The sequence below is a fragment of the Wolffia australiana genome, chromosome 16, assembly GCF_029677425.1.
Source record: "Wolffia australiana isolate 7733 chromosome 16, ASM2967742v1".
Taxonomy (NCBI): Eukaryota; Viridiplantae; Streptophyta; class Magnoliopsida; order Alismatales; family Araceae; genus Wolffia; species Wolffia australiana.
The window spans coordinates 9376129-9387367 of NC_135850.1; the positions used below are offsets into that span (position 1 = coordinate 9376129).

Here is an 11239-nt window from a genome sequence, read left to right on the forward strand (position 1 = left end):
TTGAATAGATCAGATGTCAACATGCGGTAGAGCAGAATTAAAGCAGAAAAATGCACTTAAAGCCAAATAAATCCATGTAACATATACTCTGAGATAGAATCAATATAAGTTGGAATTTGATGTCATTAAATTGACGATATATACCCCCGCGTACAATTTAATTTATTTATGAATACATACCCCAACACTGTTATTGAGATTTTGGCCCACTTGATTATGACTATCAAAATCATATTTATTCACATATTAAAGTACAACAATTCCTCCATTTTGGCTGGCCTGGTGATAAGACTCTGAGTATTTTGACTGTCCGATAAAAATCTATGCCAATTTAGATCATTTTCTTGCCTCCCTGATAAATTGTGATCAAACAAATAGTAGTGTGCAAGATCAGGTGAAATGAGCAAGAGTTAATGGAGATATCACTACCAGAATGAAGGGTTTTGGCATTTGTCTTCAACCTGTAAAGCCACAAATGTAACTCACTTCAAATTGATTTAGCATTTGACTAGGCTAGTTCAATGAAGTTTACATAACATGAAACTAAACTTGACTATAGATTTATCATAAAACTTATTAGATTAGCATATCAACGCCATAATTTTCCTTCATTTTTCTGCATCTTTTATTTTTATTAATTGTTGAAGATGAAAATAATATTATATTTGATTTAATTGAGGTTTTTCAAATTTATCTTATTGCCCACTCATAGGGATCGACATGCGCCATCCGTCACGTCAAACATCACCGTGACAGAAACGTGACGGATGATGTGACAGTGACGGTGACGTATTTAGGGGTATGTGACGATGACGGTGATGGATGACGAAGTGGTCGTGATGGGGACGTGACGGTGATAGGGTGCCCCAGATGCGTGATGTGACGGAACGGCCGTCACGGATGACGGCCCTGCCGGATTTTAAAAAAAGTTAAAAAAAGAAAAAAAAATACATATAAAAATCATTGTTGTATGAAAATCTGGAAAATATTATGGAGAACAAGGAACATCTACTGTATGACTGTCTGGAACAACAAAGGGATCAGAAGTCCTGTAAATTAGATGAACTTTTGCAAGATGCAGCCTGAACTGTTAAGAAGATGAAGGAATATCAAAACTTCGACAAAGCAGATGAACTCCCAAAAGAATCATCTGGACTAATTGAGAAGATCAAAGAAAAACTTGTTCGTCTAAACTTCAACAAACGAAGTGAGCGTCTACAAAAGACAGCCCTCGGCGTGGATGATATGAAAGAAAAGCCTTCAGATCAGAACTCCGATGAATCAGGTGGACTTCTAGAAGATACATCCCGCATTATAGAGAAGATAAAAGAATATTTTGCAAGTCTAACATCCAATGAATCAAGTACAACATTAAGGGAAAATATGAGGTATCCACAAAGAAAGCAAAAACAAAGAGGTCGGGTGTCGGTAACCCTTTGCCTAGCAAACCCCCCGTTCAAACTCAGATCAAAGAATCAAGACCAAAAACCTGGGTTTTACTGAGAATGTCATAACAAAAACCACAGAGAAAAAATGATAGGGATAGGTTTTGATGGCACACGCCATCGAAGATCGTTGACGACGTCGTCCGCGCCGCCCACCACCGTCGTCGAAGCTCGGATGAGATTGCTCGACTTATCATGTCTTGTTTCTTCATTCTTTCTCGTGTTTTTTGTTTTCGCGTCTCGTCGTTGTGTTTTTGTCGTGTGCGCGACGTTTCCGCATGCCAGTCATCGTTGTCACGGGAGGGATCCCTTTGCCTCCCCTTGTTTTCTTTTTATATTTTCAGTTTCCCCTTGTTTCTTTGTAATGGGGGCCCATTCTATAAGGGCCCCCAAATGGACCCTTCATTCCCCTTTTGTTGACCCACTTAAGGGCCCATCCTTTTACCCTTTATAAGGACCCTTCATTCCCCTTTTGCGTCACCAGGACTGGCACGAAGTTTGTCTCGAGGAGCCTCATCGTGCTGGTTCCGCGTTGTGGCGGGTTTATTCCATAGTTGACCCGTTCTTGCTTGGAGAAAGAGAAGGCGTGTTGGGCCGTTCAGCCTTGCTGGCTGCCTGAATTTTGACCGAACGACAAAGAGCATTTGCCGCTATTTCACCAAATCCAGCCCCCCGGCTTTGCTATTTAATCGTTGACAATCTTCAGCAGATTCTGCACAAGCGATCACCGAACGAACCATCTGGGTGATTTGGGGTGGTGTGGATGATCTCATTGTCAATCCGGGGTCAATTGTTGCTAGGGAGGATAGGGTCCAACAGTGGTAAAAATGACCTTCTGCCGATGGAACTTGCCATCCCCCTTGCTGCTCGCAGACAGGCCTGACCTATTATATCGTGCTTAGTCTCTTCTCCTGCTAGATATAGCCGTGCTACCAAGTTTTCGAGGTTCTATTGCTGTCAGCACGCATCTTTCGTGTGTTCCAGACTGCTCGCTGACTGTTCTACAGGCTAGTACGCCTCGTCGGCTGCCCGTTTTTCAATTGCACCTGTTGGCGCTTCCACCCGAGTCGGTTGCTGTGCGACGTCTCCAGTGGACCCAATAGTTCTGCATGAGCTGTGACGTCTCCACTGATCACTTCCTCCTCTTCCCTCCGACCCTTTACGTATAGCTCCAGTACTTTCGTCGCTCGCCGAGCTGCCGCTCGCTCTCCCGCGCTTCTCTGCCCCACTCGCTTTGACCACCGCCGACTGTCATCGAATTCTGCATCGTGAGCCCGCCGACTAGGTATGCCGTCCTTTCCCGACACTCGTTTACTTACCCCTTGCAGTATAATTTTGATTTGACTCCACCGCACTCGGGCTAGGTAGCTGAGAGATGTATTGAGAGAACCACGACCTTTGAGTGTCTTACTGGTATGGACAAGTACGCCCGTTACATGCGAGCCCTACGGACTGAGTCCGTTCAGCCGTAGGCCCCTACGTTGCTCCGATTAGGTTCGAGAGGCCACCATCGCCGTCACCCGATGACCCCGTACAAGCTCGGAGCTCGGCGCCTCCCCCTAGTCGGAGCCTGCATGTACGACATGTAGGACATTCATATTTGCATCGTAGTTACATTGACCCATTAGGGTTACCCGTCGGACGACGACACCGTCGACGTTCGATACCATCATCTCTTATTGGCACCAAATCATCATATTCTGTGTCGACCGGACAACATCACCGTTGATGTCCGACATCAGGTTTCCCCCTGGATCAAGCCCACAAACCTCAAGAGTTGAGATCATTCCGCTACGCCTCGAGGCGATTGATATTATGCCCCTTCTGGCAGACTTGGAGTTGCAGATCGTGTATGTGCTGCAGATACTGTTGTTGAAGCCCGTCGTTGGGGTAGAGGAGTCGTTGAGCGAGCGGGCAAAGACGGTCATCGGCGAGCAGGGGGCTGCGAAAATAAATTTTTTAGGGTTTTTTTCACATCACCGGTGACAGTGACGTCGTCCCGTGACGGGACATGACGGGACAGCGTATGGAGGGAAGCGTGACGGGAACATGACACTTTTTTCTGCATATACTGGGACGCGTGAGGAGATAGTGACGTGACAAAAGTTTCATCACGTCACCATCCGTCACGCTTCGTCATCCATTCCGTCATGTGCGGGGTGTTACATCCCTGACATGCCGTTCCCTTCCCACTCATCTTCACATCTTCCTTCTCATTAAGTTACATAAATATACCAAAATCCTGGTGGACAACCTCATTTCACTGCTATCAAAAACATGGCTTTCTTAAATAGAGGTTTTAATCATTATACTAAGTTGAGATAAAAAATCATCAGTAAATGTTAGGAAGTAATTTGAAGGTTAAACTGTACACCAAAGATTGTGATTAATAATGAATAAAAATTTCAAAGTTTTAATTTAAATAATGTTACGAACAAAAAATTATTATTATTCTATAAATTTATGATGTTTATATTAAATATCAAAGGGAGGATACTTCTTTTTTGACTATTTCATAAGTGATGAATAGAAGTGCTAATACTTGTGAAACTGATTGTTTTGAAGTATCAATTTCTCTGACTAGAATTTAAATTCACAACTGAAGTTTCAAATAGTTAGGAATTTATTCCCACCATAGTTTTGTCATGTATTGATAACTATAGCAACATAAAGGGAATGTGTTCATGCCACGACTCTGAAATTTGATCGAAGATAAATATATACTTTGAGATAAATATAGTTGATCTACTTGTGCTAATTTCTACACAAATTTATTGCACACTAAAAGAAACATCAGAAACACATGAACTATCAGTTAACATAAATAATACTAAACCATAGTATCAGAATGAATCGATTGATACATTAAATTAGATGTCCTACAAAGTAAGTTTCCTCCATAGCCCTCCTTTACGAATACTACACTACCTACCCTCTGCATCAAGTTTTAGATTATTGTATTACACCATGAAAAAGAAAAATATTACTACTAATTCTAAACCATTCCTACGTAATCAGTTTCCTCGAAATGTGTTATTTCTCCTGAGATTTCCTTTTCCACTGCTTGAGCCAAAGGGTAAAATATCCCTCCTTTGTGAGTACTATAATACCTTCAACATCAGCTTCTAAATTATTAAATTACACCAAGTAAATGAAAAAGAAACATCGGAAACACATTAATAATAATACTTAATCTATATCACTCAAACCACTGTTTGATCTCTTCAGTATGATTTCCTAATCTATTTAATTTCCTATAGAAAATCACACAATGTAAAATAAATTGACACATCAGGAACACATAAATTTTAATAATTAATCTAAATCATTCTAAACCATTGTATCAGAATGAATCAATTAAATCTGTTTCCTCAGGGGGGGTTACTTCTCTTGACATTTTCCTTAACGACCGCTTGAGCCAAAAAGTATAAATAGGCGCAGTTATCAAACTTCCCCATTTGGTCAATTCACCTCTTTCCGTTTTTTACTGTTTTCTCTTGCTCTCGATCTCCTCGTCTGGAGAGGAAGGATGGAATTTGCCGTAGATCTTGCGCGACGATAATGGCGGATCGATCTCGGCGAAGGCTGGCGCGTCGTGGGCGCGGCGATCTACTCTTTCTGCAGCCGTAGTCAGCCCCGCGGGGTTTCTCCAGGAGGAAAGCTGACGGCTTTTACTGCGGGATTTTCCCTTGGAGGCAAAAGTCGCCATCTTGCTACCTGCCCAGCTCACGCCTGCCGTTTTTAGAGCGGGGGTTGTCGCCTTGTCGGGCATGGAGAACGGGCAGGTGTAGAAGTCAACGGGAGAGGAGACTGCTTTTTCTTTCTTCGTGGGCCATCTCGTAGCGCGTCTGTAGAGGATTTCCCTACGGCACAGTCCGCGACCCTCTTCCCGTCGACTACCGCGGTGAGCCGATTCGATCGGTGGTAAGTTGATTGTCTGATCTTGGGAAGATCGGCTGTCGGAGAGGAGCTGATGCGGCGCGATTAAAGGGTTCTTTGAGAATAGGGTTTTTCCCATGGAGAAGTTTTGCTGCTTCAAGGCTTCCGGATCTCAGGTGAGGGGGATTTTCTTCTTGAGAAGTTTTGTTTTCATGGGTAGTTCAGTCGAGTGGTCCTCGGATTACGCTTATTTTTTCTCATGGAGAGAGGGTTATTGTGCGATTTTGATCCTGTGGAAATTTGGTATATTGTTCCCTGCCTTTTTTCGACATCTAGGGTTTTCCTCCCCGGATTTTTCGCTTGTTGTCTTCAACGGTGGATTCGCTTCATGATTTATTAACTTTCTTCTGCGATTAGTCGACGGCTTTTTTGAATTGAGATGGATTTCTTTTGAGAGTAATGAATTGAACGAAAATATTCAGTTTATTTGATCTTGGTCAGTGCTTTCAGACGTTCTTCTACCTTTCCAATGCATCTGTTTCCTCTCTTGAACCATCTTAATACTGCTTTTCTCTGTTTAATGATTACCATGTTAGCTTATCTGATATATCCTAAAGGAAGAATTTATGAACTTTTCTGCTGCGAATTGATTAATATCATGTTTAAATTCGTTTTTCTGGTGTTAGTTTTACGAATTTAAATTATTGTCACTTTCTTTGCAGGCTCATGGTCAGCCTTCAACCAGTGCTGGGAAAGGGAAGAGCAGCCAGAGCCGTACCAAGATCAGCTTTGGTTACAGCCTGGTCAAAGGCCGGATGAGCCACCCAATGGAAGACTACCACGTGTCCAAGTTTGTCAAGATCAAAGGCAAAGAGCTTGGCTTGTTTGCCATCTTCGATGGTCATTCAGGCGAGGACGTGCCTGCATACCTTCAAAAACATCTTTTTGCCAACATTTTAAAAGAGGTAGAGATTTTGAGGCACGAAGGGGCAAATTAATCAGAGTGTTGTAGCTCTCATTTGCATTTCTATGCTTTTTAGGCTGATTTCTGGACTTCTCCGGAGAGAGCTATTACAATGGCTTTTGACAAGACAGACCAGGAGATCCTATCCCACAGCTCTGGCTTGGGCTTGGGGGGTTCGACCGCTGTCATCGCAATTACCATGAATGGCCAGAGGCTCTGGATTGCAAACGTCGGAGACTCCCGGGGAGTTCTGTTGAGGCATGGGCATGTCATCCAAGTGACTGTTGATCACGAACCCATTGTAGAATCAGAGCGCGGCAGGATCGAAAATACTGGCGGATTCGTCTCGAACATGCCTGGTGAGTCCTTTTTATATTCTTTCCTTTACAAGATTGGGCTTCTGTGGTGTTGCTTGATTGTAGGGTTCGGCAGACAATGACTGTATTGTCATTGTCATCCTTATCGCAAACTGGTGACAATAACCTTGACAACTTTGTAGTCTTGACTTGGAGATGTCATTGTCATTGAGAAAACCAAACCCTAGTTGGCACTTCTATACAAAAAGGGAGCTATCGGACTTGTGAATGAAGAAAATGCCCCTGACAGATGTTGGGGATGGTACCATAATTTTTAACTGTGTTTCTTCAAAATTTCTGAACTATCCCAGTCGGATGGTTATCACTTTCTACTTCGGGAATTCCCTTTTCTTCCTTTCGTCCTACTGGATTTACCCTCCAAGTTTTTTGACCGTGATGCAATGAGCATTCTTAATTCACCCTTGTGTTATTTGAAGATAAATTACTGGTGACATAAATTCTTATCGAATGACTTCGCGAGATTGTGAGATCAGTGTAGAATTTCGGTTTCAGGATCATTTTTTAGAACCAAATGTGCTGATTTCCTTACATGTATTTTTTAAAACTGCTGCTCATGAAATTTATGGTTATCCAAAAGAAGATAGGAAAACAGAATAGACGGTAAATACATATTTAAACATTAAATGTTGGCATTTTAGATTCTTGAAAGATGCAACTTAATCGAGGAAACATTTTTGATAAAAAAATAAAAGATTGGTTCGGTGACAAGAGTAATGCTTTCTAATTTCCTCCGTGAGATGTCCTCAGTTGATGCTGTCAATCTTCTGTGGTCTCATAGTAGCTCTAATTCCTTTGCTTTGCATTTAATAAAGATATACAATCAATGCAGATTTTTTTGGTTAAACGATGATAAGCTATTCTTCAAGGCCTAATTTCAGCTATAAAATAGTCTGCATTGAAATCTAAAAACTCATTTCTTTCTCTTCTTCTGTAGGGGACGTCCCAAGGGTCAACGGTCAGTTAGCTGTTTCCCGTGCCTTTGGCGACAGGTTGCTCAAACCCCATCTTAGCTCAGTGCCTGCTGTGCGGGTTGAAGATATATCCGGTGATACCACTCTCCTCATACTCGCTAGTGATGGCATTTGGAAGGTCTTTTTCTCTGCCTCTCTCTCTCTCTCTCTATTCTCTTGTAAATTTTTAACTTTTTTTTAATGTGCTCAGGTTGTTAACAACCAAGAAGCAGTAGATATTGCAAGAAGGGTGCAGGACCCTCAGGTGGCTGCCAAGCTTCTTACTGATGAAGCACGGAAGCGTGAGTGTAAAGATGACATATCTTGCATCATTGTCAGATTCAAAGCGTAGATATATCCTCTTACTGGCCATGGAAATTGAGTGTGGTCATTGAGACATTTCTCGGATTTTGGGCTCCGCTGGCTGCATCATGTTTTTATGCATCTCGGGCAATCAATCGTATGGCAGCCAATGTATAAGATTGATAGATGGAATAATGTGATATTATCTTCTGGACATCATCACATGGTTATATGGGTCTTGGGAGAGATGGATGTCTTAAAATACGGTGCCTTTACTGTATAATTTATTCGTAGGAAAAAATGGCAGTTTTTCTATTTCCGTTCCACATCTTTTATTTGAACCTTCTTTTTCCCTTTTTGTTACAAAGTCAGCCCGAAATTGTGCTGTGGGTTTACATAAGACTGACTTGTGCTGTTGGGGGGAGGTAACTCTTTTTGATTGCCTGATACTTTCTCCCCTGCCAGTTATTTATGAGGAGGTATGCAGTCACAAAAGTTTGCAGCTGATGACAAGTTCAGTTCTATCATTCCCGTCCATGGGAATGAGGATGATGAAAATTTTCTCGAAGACAAATTCTCAATTCTCATAGCCAACTCATCATCATCTTCAGTGATCCGCATACCCTGTTTCTTGTGCTGGATATATGGTGAACTTAACGAAAACCTGAGAGTTCTTATCAGAGAAGATAAGGATAGCATAGGAGTCCCGGCATTAATTGATAAAGATGCCCTTCAATACAATAATGATTCTATCATAATTTTACACTGTCATTCATGTATCGTTGAGTGCAAGAGAATGACAGCGACAAATTTGCAGTCAACAAATAGATGATTTTGATTTGTAAATGTAAACAAGAAACTAATTCTTGATAATGAAACAAAGAGATTACAAGGGGTTTTATAGGGAGACCTAATGGGCGAATTAGAGATAGAGCCCTTAATGGGCTAATAAGAGAAAGAATACAAGAAAGGAAAGGAGACAATAATGTCAACACTCCCCCTCAAGCTGGAGCGTGGATGTTTTCCACACCCAGCTTGGAACAGAGCTCCTCAAACCTAGGGGCATGAAGCCCTTTGGTGAAGATGTCTGCAAGCTGTTCAGTTGACGGAACATATGGCGTGCAGAAATTTCTCGACTCAAGCTTCTTTTTAATGAAATGTCGATCGATCTCAATGTGTTTTGTACGATCATGCTGGACGGGATCATGAGCAATGCTGATAGCCGATTTGTTGTCACAGAACAGCTGAACAGGAGAAGAAACCGGACACCGTAGCTCACGAAGAAGCTTGGTAATCCAAAGTGCTTCACAAAGACCATGCGCAAGGGCACGGAACTCCGCTTCAACACTTGATCGGGAGACCACCTTCTGTTTCTTGCTCCTCCAAGTAATAAGATTGCCTCCCAAGAAGGTGCAGTACCCAGAGGTAGACCGACGATCAACCACAGATCCTGCATAATCGGCATCGGTGTAGACTTCTAGGCGCAGACCACTGTGATGACGAAACAACAGTCCACGGCCAATGGTGCCCTTCAGAAAATGAAGGAGGCGATGGGCAGCATGAAGATGGCTCATTCGAGGGTTCTGCATAAACTGACTAAGAACACCCACTGAATAGGCAATGTCGGGACGGGTGTGGGTGAGATAAATCAGTTTGCCCACAAGTCTTCGATATTGTCCGGGCTCAGCAAGATCTTCATTCGCATCAGCACCAAGTCGATGATTCGCATCAATCAGCGTCGAAATAGGCTTGGAGTCCTCCTTTCCAAGCTCACAAAGAAGGTCCATCGTATATTTCCGCTGACAGATGAAATTCCCACTCGAAGAATAAGCCACCTCGATACCAAGAAAATACCGTAACGGACCAAGATGACGAATAGCAAACTCTGAAGACAGATACATAGCCAGCTGAGTAATGGTCTCCGTATCATCACCCGTGATGATAATGTCATCCACGTACACAAGAAGAATAGCAACTCCCCCTGACGTGGAATGACAGTAGAAGAGGGTGTGATCTCCATTACACTGGCGGTATCCACAGTGCTTCATGGCCATGGTAAAACGGCCAAACCAAGCACGAGGAGATTGCTTCAAGCCGTACAACGCTTTCTTCAGGCGACACACAACCAAACTCAGAGTAGACGGCACTAAGGAGGCATATCCAGGAGGTAAGGCCATATAGATCTCCTCAGTCAAGTCACCATGAAGAAAAGCGTTCTTGACATCGTACTGCTGCTATATCCAGCCACGATCTGCAGCAAGGGCCAAGAGGATCCGGACAGTATTCATCTTGGCTACAGGGGCAAACGTTTCCTGATAATCAATGCCATACTGTTGGGTGAACCCTTGCGCCACAACACGTGCCTTGTGCCTTTCAACAGAGCCGTCGGAATTGTGCTTTACAGCATAAACCCAACGACTGCCAACCAAGTGCTTGCCCGGTGGCAGAGGAACCAAATCCCATGTATCATTTAGAGCGAGTGCGTGGAGCTCCTCCTCCATAGCCCGACGCCAATGCGAGAGCGATAGGGCAACGTCCACCGTCTTCGGAAGGGAGGTAGCGTCAAGGGAGGTGAGAAGGGCATGGTAGGATGGGGAGAGGCGATGAGATGGGATAGATGCTTCTAATGGATATAATGGGGAAGGATGAGGGCAAGACACCAGGGCTAAGGAGGGATTTTCTGAAGGATTGGATGAGGAGGATGAGGGGGCTTCGGGAGTAGGAGGAACACGAGGCTTGCGACGAGCGAGAGTGAGTCCATAACGTTTCTCTGGCGGGCAACGGCGGATAGGTAAAGGAGCACAAGAGAGAGGAATAGATGAATCCGATGGGGAAGCTGCAGGAGGATTCGATGGAGCAGAGAATGAATCTTCGGTAAGGACAGGAGAGGGATCCACGTAAGGGACAGGAGGAGCTGAGATTGGTGCGGGCAGAGGACCGGAAGACGAGGTGTTCATGGGGATAGCAAGTGGAGGCTCGTCGGGAGGAACAGACGGGGAAGGACTGGAGACTGGTGAAGACGTAGATGTCTGAGGGAGAATAAGAAATTCAAGAGGATCTGATGGAGGTGGTAAAGAAGGTGAAACTGGATAAGAAGAGGGGTAATACGGAGTGAATTCCTCAAAGGTAGCATCCTTGGTGATGATAAATCGACGAGAGGGTGGATGATAACATCGATAACCCTTTTGGGTGGAAGAATAGCCGACGAATACACATTGGATGGCACGAGGATCAAGCTTGTCACGACCAAGATGGTGGTTAGGCGCAAAGCAAACGCACCCAAAGACACGAGGGGTAAGATTGGTTTGAAGAGAAATGTTT

The 11239-nt window shown here is 43.6% G+C and overlaps 1 protein-coding gene across 1 annotated transcript; it reads left to right on the forward strand.

Annotated features, from left to right (window-relative positions):
* Positions 1 to 5108: 5108 nt before the first annotated feature.
* LOC144713713 (putative protein phosphatase 2C 10) lies at positions 5109 to 8233 on the forward strand. Its single transcript, XM_078588381.1, has 5 exons — positions 5109 to 5500; positions 6047 to 6289; positions 6365 to 6647; positions 7600 to 7754; positions 7827 to 8233. The coding sequence occupies exons 1-5, from the start codon at positions 5462 to 5464 to the stop codon at positions 7965 to 7967; spliced, it is 861 nt and encodes a 286-aa protein (XP_078444507.1). The 5' UTR covers positions 5109 to 5461; the 3' UTR covers positions 7968 to 8233.
* The last annotated feature ends 3006 nt before the right edge of the window (positions 8234 to 11239 follow it).

What these genes read in the sequence shown, in the direction of transcription:
- LOC144713713 (XM_078588381.1), top strand. Translation starts at nt 5,462, where the DNA reads ATGGAGAAGTTTTGCTGCTTCAAGGCTTCCGGATCTCAG. An exon ending in TCAAGGCTTCCGGATCTCAG is followed by an intron (nt 5,501 to 6,046) that starts GTGAGGGGGATT and finishes CTTTCTTTGCAG; the next exon opens with GCTCATGGTCAGCCTTCAAC. An exon ending in TTGCCAACATTTTAAAAGAG is followed by an intron (nt 6,290 to 6,364) that starts GTAGAGATTTTG and finishes TATGCTTTTTAG; the next exon opens with GCTGATTTCTGGACTTCTCC.